This window comes from Cnephaeus nilssonii, assembly GCF_951640355.1.
Source record: "Cnephaeus nilssonii genome assembly, chromosome: 5".
In the NCBI taxonomy this organism is placed as follows: Eukaryota; Metazoa; Chordata; class Mammalia; order Chiroptera; family Vespertilionidae; genus Cnephaeus; species Cnephaeus nilssonii.
In genome coordinates this window covers 18,082,772-18,099,679 of record NC_137076.1, presented here as the reverse complement: position 1 = coordinate 18,099,679, position 16,908 = coordinate 18,082,772, and the positions used below count along the sequence as shown (strand labels likewise).

At 50.3% G+C, this 16,908-nt stretch overlaps 1 protein-coding gene across 3 annotated transcripts; it reads right to left on the bottom strand.

Annotated features, from left to right (window-relative positions):
• Nucleotides 1-2,474: 2,474 nt before the first annotated feature.
• Nucleotides 2,475-11,087, bottom strand: FKBP8 (FKBP prolyl isomerase 8). 3 transcript variants are annotated; one of them, XM_079772296.1, is made up of 9 exons: nucleotides 10,998-11,087; nucleotides 9,293-9,603; nucleotides 7,567-7,736; nucleotides 7,334-7,422; nucleotides 6,887-7,107; nucleotides 6,183-6,355; nucleotides 4,221-4,298; nucleotides 3,402-3,533; nucleotides 2,475-2,995 (listed from the first exon to the last, which is right to left on the bottom strand). In XM_079772296.1, the coding sequence occupies exons 2-9, from the start codon at nucleotides 9,576-9,578 to the stop codon at nucleotides 2,909-2,911; spliced, it is 1,236 nt and encodes a 411-aa protein (XP_079628422.1). In that variant the 5' UTR covers nucleotides 9,579-9,603; nucleotides 10,998-11,087; the 3' UTR covers nucleotides 2,475-2,908. The 3 variants fall into 3 exon arrangements, with proteins under 3 accessions (XP_079628422.1, XP_079628423.1, XP_079628421.1); XM_079772297.1 differs by having other exon boundaries at nucleotides 10,939-11,061; XM_079772295.1 differs by lacking the exon at nucleotides 10,998-11,087 and having other exon boundaries at nucleotides 6,887-7,104.
• Between the last annotated feature and the right edge of the window lie 5,821 nt (nucleotides 11,088-16,908).

Below are 16,908 nucleotides of genomic sequence, written 5' to 3'. Positions count from 1 at the left end.
CCACGCCCCGCCCCGCCGCCTGCTGACGTACTGCATTATTCATGAAGCGCTGCCCACGCCCTCTTCGGATCCAGCGAAGTTTACCGACGACGCCACACAGCCCGCCGACGTGCTGCATTATTCATGAGACGCGGTTGGCCACGCCCCCTGCAGGCTTCACGAAGCCCATAAGTCACCGCCCCGACTTCTGCATATTCATGAAGCCTGGGTGGCCCACCTCAGGGGCGCACTTCCGCTCCTAGACTCCGCCCCGACACGCGCATAAGTCCAGACCCCGCTCATAAATATATTATTCGTAAGTTTGACTCAACGAGGCGCGTCGAAATCCCGCCCCACCAGCCACTGATGTGAGGTATTATTTATGAGGTCTGTTTGGCTTCTGATGAGAGTCTTAATGAGTGGAGGGGGCGGGGCCGGCGCAAAACACGTGGAGGGCGGACCCAGCAGCTGGTTGGGTGGGTGGGCGTGGCCATGCAAACCAGCGCGCGTTGAACGCTGGGTTGGGACGGTAGGGTGTAAGGTGGGTGAATAGGATTAGACCTCCCACCCCTTACCCTTAGGGCTTTTAGGGGATTAGGAGAGCCGGTGAATTTTGCTCTTGAAAAGAGATAAAATCTTTTAAGGGATAAAATCTTACATCCCCTTGGGCCCTGACAGATGGTTGTCCAGCTTCCCCATTTTTAAAAAACGTTTTACATGTTACAAAATTAATCCATTTAAAGTGTAAAATTCAGTGACATTTAGTATATTTACAATTCTGTGCAGCCACTACCACTATCGAGTTCCAGAACACTTTAATCACCCAAAAAGTAAACTCCATATCAAGTCACTCCCCACTGCCCCCTCCCCAGACCCTGGCAACCACTAATCTACTTTCTGTACCTATGGATTTGCTAATTCTGGTACAGGCAGTCCTCAAGTTATGTTGGACTCCACGTAGGTCGTTTCGTGGTTACGTTGCCATCTCCCATTTATTTATAAAAAAAAAACTTCCATCATTTCAACGTATGTACATATGTGCTTTATGTTTTTTATTATTTATTTACCACAAGTAAAGGTCAGGAATTGTTATCTTTCTTTTAAATTTTTTTTACTGTTTCACTTCATTACTGCTGTGTATGTGAGTGACGTAGGTGCTTATGTAGGTGGGTTCTGACTTACTCGCGGTAGGAACGGATCTCCGATGTAACCCGAGGACCTACTGTATTTCCTATCCATAGAATCATATGTGTCAGGCTTCTCTCAGCATTGTTTTTGAGCTTCATCCATGTTGTAGCCTGTATCAGTGCTTCATTCCTCTTTATGGCCAAGTAATAATCCATTGTGTGGATTGACCATTTTGTTTATCTATTATCTGTTAATGACATTTGGGTTGTTTCCACTTTTTCACTACTATGAATAGAGCTGCTATGAACATTCATGTAGAAGTTTTTGTATGGATGGATGTTTTCCCTTCTCTTGGGTCCATACCTAGGAGTGAAATTGCTAGGTTATTTGGCAATTCTATGTTGAACTTTTCAAAGAACTGCCAGACTGTATTCCATAGACACTGTGCCATTTTATCAAGCTCTCATTGCACAGATGGGTAAACGAGGCTGAAGACAAGTGCTAGCTTGCCCAGGAAAGCTCCTCCTGGGCTCCTGACCTGTGGAGTCCTCTGGAGTAGTTTTCTTTCTCCCTTTAATTACAGATGGTAGTCATAGGACGAAGATTTTGAGGTAAGAGAGGAAGGTGAAGTTCAGGGACCTTCTGTATGTCCCTGCCCAAGTGATCTTGTTAGTTCTAGGCCAGCACTACCATTCATTTATTCCCCTGACCATGAACTGCTGAGGATCTGTGCTCAATGCTTGGCATCCATACTTGCCTTTGGGGATGGATACAGTGGTTTGCACCCATCAGCTAGAGAGGAAACTGAGGCTTGGAGAAGTTAAAAGAATTAGCAACACTGCAACCATGGGCTGCACTGCTTGGTAACAAGAATTTCTCCACTTTATACTCACTACCCCAGAGCCTCCCAACAGGACCCTAGGGACAACAGAGGAATCACCAAGCATTGGTATATTCTCCAAAAGTCTCTAAGAACTAGGTCACCCAAGAAATTGAAAGCCAGTACATCTCTTTGGAGTAGCCCCTTGACACATCCTCTACCTAGCAAGCTCACTGTAGAATCTCTAGCCGTAATATTGACTATGCTGCTGCTGCCCAGACATAGGGCTGTCAGCTCACTGTACTACAGACCCCTCCATTATTGGTCTCAAAGAAGCACCCAATTAGGTCCCATCCGGGTCCCTGTTTTTAGTTAACAGAAACAAGACAGGATTGGGTAACAGGCATAAGGAGTGTGAACTCCTGGGCACTCTAGGCACATCACATCACCCCAGTAACACAGGTCTGCTGTGGCCCAAGAGGAGACCCGATCCTCCCCACTCCCACGGCTCTGGCCCAGCCCTAAGTGGCAGTGAAAGCAGGCGGAATGCAGGATGGGAGGCTTTATTTCACTTGGGGCGGTGGGGGAGCCTGGACAGAGGGCAGCAGGCTAGGCAGGAGAGGCTGGCAATTGTACAGGAACTGGATGGGGGAAGGGCTGCCCTGAGGCCTTGGGAAGGAGAAACTGAGGCAGGCCCCTGTTGAGACCTAACCCGGGGGGAGTGGGAGGGTAGGAATTGGGTCTGGAGGAATAAGGGCCCCCTCCTTCCCGGCTGGACATGGGGCCTGGGCCCTGCCTCATTTCCTCCTGTAGGGCCTCAGTCCCTCCTGCTCACTGGGCCATGCAACCCTCAAACCTCACTGTCCCTGCCCCAGAGGAGGGGGGCTAGGCCAGAAAGGGTAGTGGACAGGGAGCCTGGGAGAGTTAGGGAGTGCGGGGTGGGGTCCACGGTGCTCAGAAGGGGTAGCGGCCACCTGGCAGTCAGTTCCTGGCAGCGATGACCACAGAGAGAGCCACGCCCCCAAGGGCAACAGCAGTTGCTCCAAACAGCCACTTCCATGGGATGGACTGTAGATAAAGGGGAGGGAGGAGGTGGCTGGAGGGCAGTCAAGACTGGTATCTTGGGCCTCAGGTACCAACACAACCCACACAAGCCTTCCACTGCCTAAGCATGCATTTCCTGCCTCCTGGAAAACTCCTACATGTGCATCAAAACTCAAGCTAAATTTCACCTCCTCTGGGAAACTTCCCCTTCCCCTCTGGAAGAGCCATCACTCCCCACCCCAAATCCTACATGTTGTGTTCCACCTTCTGCTTTGACCCAGGTCACATGGGACTAGGGCCTGTGTCCCCAATATGGTCCAGCACAGCCCAGGTGACAAGGACATGAATGTTTGCAAGATGAAGACACTCTCTTTACACAGTCTACTCTGCCCTTCCACAAGAAGCCTCCCTGCCACCGACCCCAGCTCACCCAGGCACCCTTGCCAGGACACTTAGCAGGCAGCCGGCTGGGGTTGCCCAGCATTTTCCGGTACAGGGCGGTCTCTGTGCTCCGCTGGGCCGCGTGCTTTTTCACTAGCTTCGAGAGCTCCGCGTGGATTGTCTAGGAAAAGTGAGTGGTGGTTGGGCTAAGAGCATGTGGCAGCAGCAGCCAATGTGGCCACCATCACTGGCACTGTGCCCTTCTGGTGCCCTGGGTCACTCTGGGATTGGGACCACTGAAACACAGAGGCTCCATCTACCCCTCTCTGGGCGTCAGCAAAGTGGGGCTGCCATCTCCAGGCCTCTAGGGAGCCCGTGGACGGAACAGAGCACAAGGTTCTGGGAGAAAAGCTGGGGGCGCTGGCACTGGCCAAGCTGGCAGCACCCTTGGCTCCTGGGACCCCCATGTTCAGGATGAGCCTATGTAGGGGTCATGAGGATCTCAGCAAGCTGGCTGGGGCCCTTTAGCCACCTGCCCCTTCCCAGGTAGAAACACAGCAGGAAAAGCCACAGCAACAATGATAAATGGCCCGGCTGGTGTGGACCAAGAGGTTACCCACCGGTTTGATTCTTCGTCCGGGCACATGTTCAGATTGCGTGCTTGATCCCCAGTAGGGGGTGTGCAAGAGGCAGCTCATCAGTGATGTTTCTCTCTCATTGATGTTTCTACCTATCTCTACCCTTCCTCTCTCTCTAAAAATCAACAAAAAATATTTTTTTTAAAAAAAAAGGACTAAGGGCAGATGACAGGAGGGACTTCCCAGACAAGCTATAGGGCAAGTTCCCAAAGCTCCTCTGTTCTTCTCACCTTGTTGGAAGGTTCCAGCTTCAGGGCCGCCCTCAGGATGGGTATGGCCTCGCTGTACTCCCCTTGCTGGGCCAGTACCTGTGAGAGAAGCATCACTCTGGACTCATACTAGGCCATGCTTTCTTTCATGAAACCCAACCCTGCCAGGCTCCTAACCACCGTGACAAGTCCCAAATCTATCCCCAGGGGACCACTTTCCCCATGCTACGCTCCTGAACCCTCAGACTCTAAGAGCACCCCACTGAATTCAGTGTTGTCCCCCTAACCTTCTCCTTTCCTGAGTGTCTGTCTTGGTCTGTACAGGAGACCCGGTCACCCTCTTCATCTACTCCTCCCTCACCACCTTGACTGGACATTTCCAAAGTGAATGATTCAGAGCCAGCATGTAACTCAAACCAGCCAATGAAATCCAGCCTGAAATATGTTAATGCCACTGGGAAGCTGGTTGTTAAGTGGCAAGGATGCAAGCCTGCAGCTTTTGGGGGGCAAGAGGGAGCATCTTGGTTGCTCCCAAGAGAGGAGCCCGCCTGAGAGGGAAACCCACAGCAGACACAGTATTCCCACAACATTGCTAATGCCTGGATCCAACCCTGCCTGAACCCAGCCACATGGGACTTGAATGTGTCATAAATCAAGTCCTCCTTTTGCTCAAATCTGTTTGAGTTTCTGTCACCTCCAACCAGCAAATCCAAACGTGTGAGCTACATTTATAATCCATGGCCACCAAGAGGATTATAAACCCCTGAAAAATTAGAACATCATCTCCACATTTCTATGCAAAACTCTACACATAGCAAGTGCTTTAAAAAAAATGCCACCTGGAGGGAGGCCCTGCTCAGGTCTCTCACAAACATGCTAGGTGACCCAGTGCTTGCTTGCACCTCAGTTTTCTCAGCTTACTGCTAAAAGGTGCTAAAAAATCTCTGTTCTTCCCCATCCAAAGTTGCTGTGAGAATGAATAGATGGAGACAAAAGCAATTACAGTAAAGTCCCTGCAGGCCAAATTCTCTCCTATGTTCCACCAGCACCTACTGTGTGCCTAGCCCTCTTTGCAGGGTTAGAGATTTAGCAGTGAGTGAGACAGATGAAATCCCCGCCTCCTAGCAGAGGAGACAGACAAGAGGTTTGACACCTCCATGTGCTGATGGCAACATGGGAAACATGAAGAAGACAGGGAGGTGTGTGTGGGAGGGGTGAACGGGGGGGGGGGGGGTGGGCAGCAGGGAGGGCTTCCCAAAGAGGTGACATCAGAGCAAAGATTTTAAGAGGGCAAAGGAAGAGCCATGGGGGTACCTGCAGTAGGAATGTCTCAGGCAGAGGGAATTACCTGTGCAAAGGCATTGGGGTAATGAGGCTGAACAGGATGGAGAGAAGCAAGAGGTGAGGTGGAAGGTACCAGCAGAAGGAAGATCAGATGGCTCAAAGCCCCAAGGGCTGCAATAAGAACTCAGCTTTTTGCCCTAGCCAGTTTGGCTCCGTGGGTAGAGCGCCGGCCTGCGGACTGAAGGGTCCCAGGTTCGATTCCAGTCAAGGGCACATGCCTGGGTTTCGGGCTCAACCCCCAGTAGGGGGTGTGCAGGAGGCAGCCGATCAGTGATTCTCTCTCATCATTGATGTTTCTATCTCTCTCCCCCTCTCTGAAATCAATAAAAAAAATTTTTTTTTAAAAAAAAACAACTCGGCTTTTGTTCTGAAGGAGAAGGTAGCCATGGAAGATTGTATGCAATGAGCAGTCACCATTGGGCCACAGGGAAATGTGTGGGAGCCTAAGGCTTGGGTTCACGTCTGGCCTCAGTCAATGAATTGCTGTGACTCAAGTCATACCTCTGCACCTGTCTGGGCCTTAGTTTCTCTATCTGCCCTTTTCAAATCCTGGATTCAGAACAAGTCCCGCTGGTCTGGGTTCGGGGAGCCAGCCTGCCACCTGCACCTGTGGCCTGTGGCCCACCACCCATGGCCCACCTTGCCCTTGCGGAAGAGCGCCTTGATGTTGTCAGGCTGGTGCTCAAGCACGAGGCTACAGGAACGCAGTGCGGCCCGGTAGTGGTCTAGCTTCAGCTGCGAGGCTGCCAGGTTGTTCAGACACTTCACCTTCAGCTGCAGAAGCTGCTCCTCCTCCTCAAAGGTCATGTCCACTGTGGGGGGGACAGTGCTCAACCGTGGCAGCCATTACCACACCACCAGCCCCTCACAACCACCTGCCCACTGCATGACCTGGGACAAGGCCCACCCCTCTGCACCTGGTGGAAGAGGAGACTAGTTAGGGGTCCCAGTCATGCGAAGTTGCTCCTGAGGGATCTGAAGCCTCCCTGGCTTCAGTCTCCCCACCTCTGACACAGGCCAGGACTGCTCCACCCTCAGGGCAGTGCCAAGGAGTCTATAAAACGGAGCCTAAGTGAAGCAGAGGCTTAACCACGGGCCTGTGGAGGGACATCGTCTGCAGTCATCCATGCCCCCATGTACCAGTATATCTGCATCCTGTGACATCCCACTGATCTGGGATCTACCACAGGGCTGGAGTGGACCCTAGCCTAAAGAGGTTAGGGAAAGTTGAGAATCTATCCATATTCTGGAATATTCTACAACACTCTGAGTCTCAGGTCCTCTGTGGCTTGAGGTTCCTGGCACTAGCAGACACCTTTTCAGGGGAGGTGGCGGGGGGTCACCTTTGGCGCTGGAAGTAATGGCCTTGATGGCGAGGTCATAGGAGTTGGCAGCCAGCACGAAGTCAGCCCGCTGGTAGTGAGCATTGCCGCACTCCCGCTTCCGGTTGGCCAGTGCCACACGTTCCTGCCCTGTGAGCATCTCCAGATCAGGTCCATCCACAGCTGTCTTCAGGGTCACCTCCAGGCACAGGGCCGCATGAGGGGGGATGTATGGGCTCCTGCTGGGGGATGGGGCACGGGGAGCACTCAGACCTGGCAGCCACCGTGACGGCACCCCAGACACACTGGGCAAGCTTGAGAGCAGAAAAGGACTCAAGTCCTAGAGCTGGCCCTACTCATTAAAACTTAAGGAAAGTAACTCTTTCCACCCTTGAGCTATGACTTGGTGAGTCACACACCTACCTCCTCCCTACCCCAAGAGGGACCCCTGCAGCAGCAGGTTCTCACCTGCCCTGGGGGCCATAGCAGTACTTGGAATCAGCAGTGACCATAGCAGTCTCCCCCACATCCATGAGTGGGACACTGAGATCCAGGGCCTGGGTGTGCAAAGGTTATGAGGGTCAGGTGGGGCCAGGTGCAGCCTGAGCCCCCCACCTAGCCATCAATACCTCGACCTTCATTACTCCCTCCATTCCACCTCTAACCTTCCCCACCCTGCCCAGACCCCATCCCACTCCCACCTGGATGACGTCACAGTCACCCAGGGTGAACACCAGCTCTGGCTCCTCCTGCACCCGTGTGCCGTTCTCCAGTGACGTCTGCAGTTGCACTGTGACCACCTGGCCCTTGGCCGGGCGACTTGAGCCGGGTGGGCCTGGGACCAGCGTCTTCTTCCTCAGCAGCCCATTCCCTGCCAGGGACCGAGGACAAGCAGCCTGTCACTGGGTGGCTCAGATGGGCACCTGCTCTCCACGCCCCTTCCTCCCCAACCCCCACTAACTCCACCCATCCCCAGGGTGGCCCCACACCAGGGCCTAAGCTGAGCTTCGAAAGACTGCCCTGCCACTTACCAGGCAGGTGACCCCACACCTCTGGGCTTCAGTGTCCCAGTGGTTTATAATATACGACTGGTCAGGAATATACCGTAAATCTGAGTGAATCCTAGTCTAAAAGTTAGGGATAGGGAGATAGCCATTCATATTCTGGATTATTCTATGATGTTCCAAATTTGTGTGCTGCTCCCCAACTTGTACATGCCCCAGCATCCAGCCTAAGAACCACTGATCTAGTGGATCCTGGGGAAGCCTGTATCTTGAGGTTTTGGGGTATTAATGGTGGATGTGCTGACAAGGTCACAATCAAGCACTGCCTCTCATAGAGGGAACTTTGGGCCAATCACAGCCCCTCTCAAGGCCTCGGTTTCCTTGTCTAGAAGCCTGAATTCTGACCTCAGAACGCAGCTGATTGTGAAGAGGAGCAAGGCAGCTCCTACTATCAGTAGAGAGACGCTGCCCAGACTCTAACATAGCCAAGAAAGCTGTGTAACCTTGGGCAAGTGCCCTCACCTATCTGACCCTGTTTCCCCATCTGTAAAACATGGGAATGGTAGGAATTAAATGACAGGGCTGTTGTGAGGATCAAGTAAAATGCTGCACAGGCCTGGCACAGAACCAGTGGACAGTCAATATTACCTGGTGTTATTTTTAGTAGTAGTAACATTTTTATCAGCAGTGGGGTGACATTAGTAACAATGCTGTTTAATCAATATTAGTATCATTTTATACTATTGCTTTGGTGTCAGTGTAAATGGTAGTAGTAACAATGACGTTTTACTACTATTTGTGTGGTGCTAACATTATTTAACATGTTAAATATCAGTACTAGTAGCAATACATTTCTCTAGCTTCCAGAGAAATGTTGCTGCAATGGGGTCCATGGTGGGGACATTTGTGTGGATTCCCCAAGTCCTCTCTTGAAAGACTTCTCTGAGCAATTAGAATGCTAATGAATACCGAGAACCAGATAAAGAAATGAAAAACAAATTGGAATGTTCCCCAGGCCTATGTGATCTCAGGACACATTTTCCAGGGGACAGGTACTTATCAGACAAATACCAAGAAAAGAAGCTGTGGAGGTTGGGAGCTGCTGGCGCCTGGTGTGCTGTGCTGGCTGTGTGACCCTGGACAGGTGACTCAGCCTCTCTGAGCTGGGGTGTGTGTGTGTGTGTGTGTGTGTGTGTGTGTGAAAGAGAGAGAGAGAGAGGAATAAAAGGGCTTCATAGACATGAAGCATCTCATGCAGCTGCCTGTGTCTGGCAATCACCGTGGTTACCACATTTTACTTCCAACCTACTTCATGGCAGAGGTGGGGAAATGAGGCTCAGGGTAGAAGGTTTAGGTCAAGATCACTCCTGAACTGCTGCTGACTGGGCCCTGTGGGTCAACCCAAGCCACCCCTGCACCTTACCCAGGATGTCCAGCCACTCGTCCGGGGCTGGAGCAGGCTCGGGCTCAGGCTCCATGGCAGCCAGGAACTCTCGGGCCAGGGCCCCTGGCTGTTCAGTCTCCTCCAGTGGGGGCTGTCCCATGTCCTCTAGTGGTCGCAGCTCACTCAGGTTCTCCTCTTCTTCCTCCTCGCCCTCTGTATCTTCCACCCCATCTAGCACTTCGAAGTCCTCAAGCGGTGGGACCCCAGCAGGTGGTGGGGCAGCAGGCTCAGGGCCCATGGCAGAGGGCTCAGCACAGGATGCCATGCTGCTGGGGGGATGGGAACTGGCCCTGGTGGGGGAATGGATGGGAATAAGAATCCCACCCAGCCACTCAAATCCTCCTGTACATCCATTCTCCACACTGAGTCATTTGCTATGTGACTCAGGGGCTCCAGGCCTCAGTTTCCTCATCTTCACAGTGGGTAGAGCAACAACCCTGGCTTGTCCAGAGGATTTAAGGACCCAAGCATCAAGCATGGGCATCAGGCTCAAACACAGTTAACTATTATTAGAGCTAAATAATATTTAATATTTATAAACACCCCAGGAAGTAGGAAACATACCCCCACATTTTGCAGAAAAGGAAATTGAGGCTCAAAGGAGCAAAGCTATTTGCCCAAGGTCACAGAGCAAGCCAACTGCAGGAGTAGGATTTGAATCTGGGGCTTTATCTGATTAAATGCCCAAAGATGCTGGGTGGTTTTCAGATGAGCAATCCCGGAGGTCTTGGGGAGACTATTTTTAGACCCCAAGTGCAGGAGAACGGAATCTTTACCAGGGCTCCCCACCTCCAGCTGCCCCTTCTCTTAGAGGGAGCTCCTGCTAACTTCCCACCACCCAGAAACCCAAGCCTTTTCCTTCCATACTCTGAACCTGAACCTCGGCCCAAACTCTTCCTGGGAGCTGTTTCTCTTCTCAGGCCTCCTGACTACCCTCCCAAAGTGGCCTTTATTAAAAAGGAGTGATGATCCTCACCGCATTCTACACCCTCTTCTTTGGGCCATCAAGGACTGTCTCCCTCCCCCAAGCCCTAAGCTCGGAGGTGGTACAGCCTGGTCATTCTAACCCACCGCATCTTCTATCCCTCCCCAACCCTCACCTGCCTGCTCCTTCCGGGCTTGGGCCCCTTTTCTGAGACCCTCCCAGCTCCTACCCCCACAATCCCCTATACCCGCACAAATCACCCTCCCCCCCCCACCCAACCACCGCTCCCAGTCTGGGCCAGCTAACCCCACAGCCATCCTATCGCCCCGCAAACATGCCTATGTTCCCAGACGCCTCCCGCTCCAGATCCCATAACACCCTACGCCTTCCAAACGCCCCCCGCCCGGGCCTGGCCCACCGTCAGCCCCTCACCCAGGCCCCCAACGCCCCAGGCTGGTTTGACGCCACCAGGCTGAGTCCTCGACCCCCCCGAACCCCTCAAGCGCCCCTGGCTCTGCACGTCTCTGCCAGCAAAGCCCCCCTAACACTCCTCGGATCTCCTGGGCCCCGACCCCCGCTGCCCCCGCCTGGCCGCGCCCCCTCGGTCACTCCGACCCCCCGCACACCCCGGCTCGCCTCCCCCGCGGCCCTTCGCCCCGCCCCTCGGCTGCAGCCCCCGCCGCGCCGGTCCCCGACTGGCCTAGGGCCCGGTCAGCGCTCCCGGCCGGCGCGGCCCTGCCAGCGCCCCGGGACACGTGCCTCCGGTTCCGGGACCCCCTCTTGGGGTCCTGCGCCCCCCTCCCCGCCCCCAGCCGCGGCCGCCGCGCCTCGGGAACTAGGCTCAGACGCCCGGCCCCGCCCACACAGCGCCCATTGGCCACCACCGCCGCCACTACAGCGCCCATTGGCCTATGCGCACGTCCATCTTGCACGCAGGCACCTCCCCCTTCCTGCTTGTTTCCGCGAGACGTTCTTAAAGGGGCAGAGGCCGCCGTGAGACCGGAGGGGGGCGGGGCGGAGGCACCGGGCTCTGAACCAGTCCCTTTGCGATTCAGCGCTTTGCAACCTGCGCGATTCACCGCTCCGGTCTAAGCTTCGTACTGTCCTTCTGCGAAATGGGGTTAAATACCCCAATCTATGCACTCTCACCTTGGGGGCTGTTGGGAGGATAAATAATATTTCCTTTCAAGAGTTCTGCAAAAACACACCCTTAAGTCCTAGTTATGGATGTAGACCCGAGGCCCTGACGGGGAAAGACGTGCCTAAGGGTACACACAACCCCCGCTACCCTGTGTGGTCTGGTTAATCCCCAAAAGGTTGCCCGGTGCATACCAGAGTTATGTCTAGGTGAGCGACTGAGTGAGCACAGCCGCTGGGGGTAGTTCCTCCTCTCTGCACCCTCTGCCATTTAGTGATAAAGGTGTCCACTTCTCAGGGCGAAGGTGGCTGCCTCGAGATTAGATGGGCTTTTATGGATCTTGTTTTGAAAGGGGGAGACACTTACTCCGCCTCGCTCTATTTTCTTTCCTTCCCAGCTTGTTCTTTTGCTTTTGATACCCTCACCCATATCTGCTCCTTCCTAGGAGGAATTTTGCTTCTTTTGTCCCATCTCCTGTAATGATGCCTAGCCCCGTTAACAAATAAATAAATGAGTGAGACACTGGCTTTGGAAGTAGGTGACACTGGAGGAGGTAACTGGCTTTGGGTGGTAACTAACATGTTAGATCAGAGCTTGGAAGTCACCTCATACAGGAAACCCTACCAGATTTCCCCAAAGCAAGGCCAGGTGCCCGGATTGGCTGTTCTAGCATGCTGAACCTCCACTTCATAACTGACTTCTGTCTGTGCCATCACTTGGCCTTCCTTCTGCTTCACCCACTAAACTGGAAGACCCCAAAGTCTGGAAAGGACCTGTAGTTTCTCATTATCTTAGCCCTGAGGCCTATACTGTGCATGACACAAAAGGTGGGGAAAATAATGGTGGGAGGAAGGAAGCAGGCTGGCCAGCCAGAAGAGGTGGGAGGGTAGCAGGGATATGTGAGAAACTGTCCGGAAAGAATATCAAATAAACACCGGGCCAGTCCCAGCCCTGTCCATTTCTGTGCCTCAGTGTTTTTATCTGTAAAGCAGAATCATCCTTCCAGCCCCACCTCTGTCACAGGGACTGGTGGAACTGTAGTAAATAATACTAATACATGAATAACTAAAATAAACAAATATAACCTAATAACACCAACAATTATAACAATAATAATGGCTGACACTCAGGTATCACAGGTATAGGCAAACATTCTACAGGTATTTAATCCTCATATTAGCCTTAGGAGAGAAATACTGGTACTCTGATATTTGGAATCCACGTCATTGGCTGCAGAGTTGCAATCTTCGTATCTTCCTGGTGAAAGGAACTTGTGATTGTTGTGATGTGCCCTTGTTAACTCCATGCTCCTTGCCTTAAGAGTGGATTTTTTCTGATATTAATATTGCACACCTGTTCCTTCTTGGTTAATGTTTTAGAGGCTCCATCCTTTTCTACCCCTTATCTTCCATCTTTTTGTATCCTTATGTTGTACATGTCTCTCTTGAAAGCAGTATAGGACCAGTTTTTGTCTTTTTGTGTTTTTTTAAATATATATTTTATTGATTTTTTACAGAGAGGAAGGGAGAGGCATAGAGAGTTAGAAACATCGATGAGAGAGAAACATCGATCAGCTGCCTCTTACACACCTCCTACTGGGGATGTGCCCGCAAGCAAGGTACATGCTCATGACTGGAATCAAACCTGGGACCTTTCAGTCCACAGGCCGACGCTCTATCCACTGAGCCAAACCAGTTAGGGTGAGTTTTTGTTTTTTGATCCATTCTGCCCACCTTTGTCTTTTAACTGGGGGATCTGATCTCTTTAAATTTTTTAAAAATATTTTTATTGATTTTTTACAGAGGAAGGGAGAGGAATAGAGAGTTAGAAACATGGATGAGAGAGAAACATCAATCAGCTGCCTCTTGCACACTCCCTACTGGGGATGTGCCCAAAACCAAGATACATGCCCTTGACCGGAATCGAACCTGGAACCCTTCAGTCTGCAGGCCGACGCTCTATTCACTGAGCCAAATAAATCGGTTAGGGCTGATCTCTTTAAATTTAACAGTTATAGACATATTTAGACTTAATCTGCCTTCTAATATGTTTCTTCTCTGGCATACCTTCTTTTTTAAAAAAAATATATTTTATTGATTTTTTTACAGAGAGGAAGGGACAGAAAGTTAGAAACATCGATGAGAGAAATTTCAATCATCTGCCTCCTGCACGCCTCCTACTGGGGATGTGCCCACAACCAAAGTACATGCCCTTGACCAGAATCGAACCTGGGACCCTTCAATCTGCAGGCCTCTTTCCACTGAGCCAAACCGGTCAGGGTTCTGGCATACTTTCTTTATGCTCCTTTTCTCTCTTGCCTTTTTTTTTTTTTTTTTAATATGGAACGCTTCACGAATTTGCGTGTCATCCTTGCGCAGGGGCCATGCTAATCTTCTCTGTATCGTTCCAATTTTAGTATATGTGCTGCCGAAGCGAGCACTCTTGCCTTCTTTAGAATTGGATGCTTGTAGCTTGGAAAGACTCTTATTATCCTCATTCTACAGATGGGCAAACCAAGGCACAGAGAAGGTAATTACCGTTTTCAAGGTTACTAATGAAGGGCACAATGGGCCAGGTCTCTTCCTCCACTGACCTTCTATTCCAGCCAGGGAGCTAGATACTGCACAAGCAATAATGCAGATAAGTATCTAATTTCAGCTGTGATGAGTGCTACGTAGAAAACTTAAAAATTGAGGCAGAGAAAGGCTTCTAGTCCTCAGACTTAGACCTTCCCATCACCAGTGTCCCCATCACTGAGATGGCTGAGTGTTTCGTTCACTTCCCATCTTCTCCCTCAAACACACAAAGGAGAAAAATATTTTTCTTGTATCCACTCCACTGAGCACAAAACATTTGGGACTGGCCAAGTCCCTTTTGGTGTCAATGTACAGCCCCACTCCCTTCCAGGACCCTCATAAATGTTTCCTGGCCTTTAACAGAGCCCAAGAGACCCATTGAAAAGCTTGATTTATCCAGCCTGGGTCTCTTCTGCTGCAGCCTGCACACAGAGCCATGGTTTCACTTTTCCCAGCAGCCCCCAACCTGGACTCCTCCCAGCACTGGCTGCTGTCTGCATCACTGAGCTCCACAATTTTTACAAAGATCAAGTCCTGTGTGCTTTCCCACTGTGCTACCTTTGCTCCTGTGATTCCCTCAGTCCTGAATGAATGTCAGCAACTAGAAAACTCCTAATCCTACCTCAAAATCCCATCCAGATATACTTGCTCCCTTGTACCCAAAAATGCACCCCACTCTTCAGGTTCCTCCAGCTTTGAGTCTCTCCTTCCTCTAGCCCAGGACTGTGGCATTTGGGGCTGGGAACGTTTGTGTCAGACTCTGTCTCCCTTTGCCCTCCAGGGCTAAGCAGGGACTGGGTGAAGTACTCTCTGGATCCCCAGAATATGGGCCACATCGAGAGGGGGTGGTTAGAGGGTTTAAAACTGTTTGTTAAACTAAATATATAAGAATCTTTGTCCTCATTAACTTTTCAGTGAATAAAGGCAGCAGTGTGTGTGTGTGTGTGGGGGGGGGTAATAATACAGTTTACCAAGGGCTTACAGTGGGCCAAGCCTGTTGTAAGGAACTTACATGCATGATTTCATAAAGTTAAGCCACTTGCACAAGGCCATCCAACTAGGATATGACAGAATTGGAAATTAGAACTCAGATATGTCCAATTGCAGGGCTCTTAAAGAGTCTTCTCGGCCAAGGGCACATGCCTGGGTTGCAGGCTCGGTCCCCAGTAGGGGGCATGCAGAAGGCAGTCAATCAATGATTCTCTTCATTGATGTTTCTATCTCTTCCTCTTCCTTCTTATCTAAAATCAATAAAATATATATATAAAAGAGTCTTCTATGTGCCCAAGGGCATGCGTGTACCTCCCAAGCTTTCAACAACCTTAAGAAACAGATGCTGTGATCATCCAGGCTCCCAGTTAACAAACTGAGAACCAGAAACATTATAATGTAGCATGCACATATCGTAAGACCTCAACTAATGATAATGAATTGTTAGCATTTATTGAGCAATTACTATTTGCCCCATTTTGCTCATGATTTTCAGTATACTAGTATACACAAAGGGACAAATATAGTAGTAAATGTAGATGTGTGTATGCATGGATTAGTAGACATACAAATCTAATTCTGACAGCTGAGAGAGTCTCTAAGCAGTGAGCACACCCAGTACTCAGAGCTTGGTTTTTAAATACCAGTCTATAAAAAAAATTAACCAGGCTCCTTGGAGAAATGGCTGATTCCAACGATATTCCAAAACAAGCAAGGGAAAAGTCAGAAAATGCTCAGAGAAAGATGGAGATATATTAAAAGGACATAGGAGCTAACTTAAAGGAGCAGCAAAATAATAATATAGAAATTAATTATAACATACAGAATAAAAAGTATTCATTGGTTCATAGTGGTATAAATATGTGACTAAACACATAATTGGAGAATGGACAGCTCTTGTTTAAATAGAATTACAATTAAAAACATATACACACAATCACCATTACACAAATATCACAGTAATAATTGTTGCTGGAAAGAGCCATGGATAGATGCTAAAACTAGTGGATGAAAAATGTGTTTTTTTTTTAATGTCAAAACACACACACACACACACACACACACACACACAGAAAACCTAGGGTCACCCTAGCTGGTTTGGCTCAGTGGATAGAGCGTCAATCTAGGGACTGAAGGGTCCCGGTTAGATTTCTGTCAAGGGCACAAGCCCGGGTTTCGGGCTCGATCCCCAGCAGGGGGCGTGCAGGAAGCAGCCGATCAATGATTCTCTCTCATTATTGGTGTTTCTATCTTTCTCTTTCCCTTCCTCTCTGAAATCAATAAAAAATATATTTAAAAACCTATGTTCTTTGCATGGTCTCTCCCCATAAGATACTTATTAATTGCAAAGGCTAAAATAGTAACTTGATTGAGAAACTGGCAAGACACTGCCAAAAGCAAGTCATCCATCAGTCAACATCGCGTGCCTCCTAATATGATGCATTGAGGACACAACATCGCTTCTATGAGATTCCTGCCTAAACTCCTTAATTTCAGTCTAATCCTGAGGAAACACTGGATAAACCCATATTGGTAAGTATTCTACAAAAGCAGTAGTCTTCAAAAGTGTCAAGGTCATAAAAGATTAAGAAAGACTGAGGAACTGTCACAGAGTGGAGTCTAAAAAGACGTAACTAAATGGGATCCTGCACCAGAAAAAAAAAAAAAAGTCAGCAAAAAGCAGAGCAGGGATTTCTGAACCCAGATGAGTCTGATTTCAAGCCTGGAAAGCGGGACACTTGAGTCTGGGTCAACCACAGGCCACTCGAGCATTGTATGACATTGGGGAACTGCCTGCCGCTCTCAGACCTGTCTTACCAGCTATAAAATCGGGTGTCTTTCAGCCTCGTCCACCCCCTTCCGCTCTGCCTAGAAGCTCCGGCTTTGGAAACTACGCAGGCGCGGTAGGGACTGCTGGACTGGCTCTGCGTTGTGACGCACACGCGAACAGGAGCTGCGTCTGAGC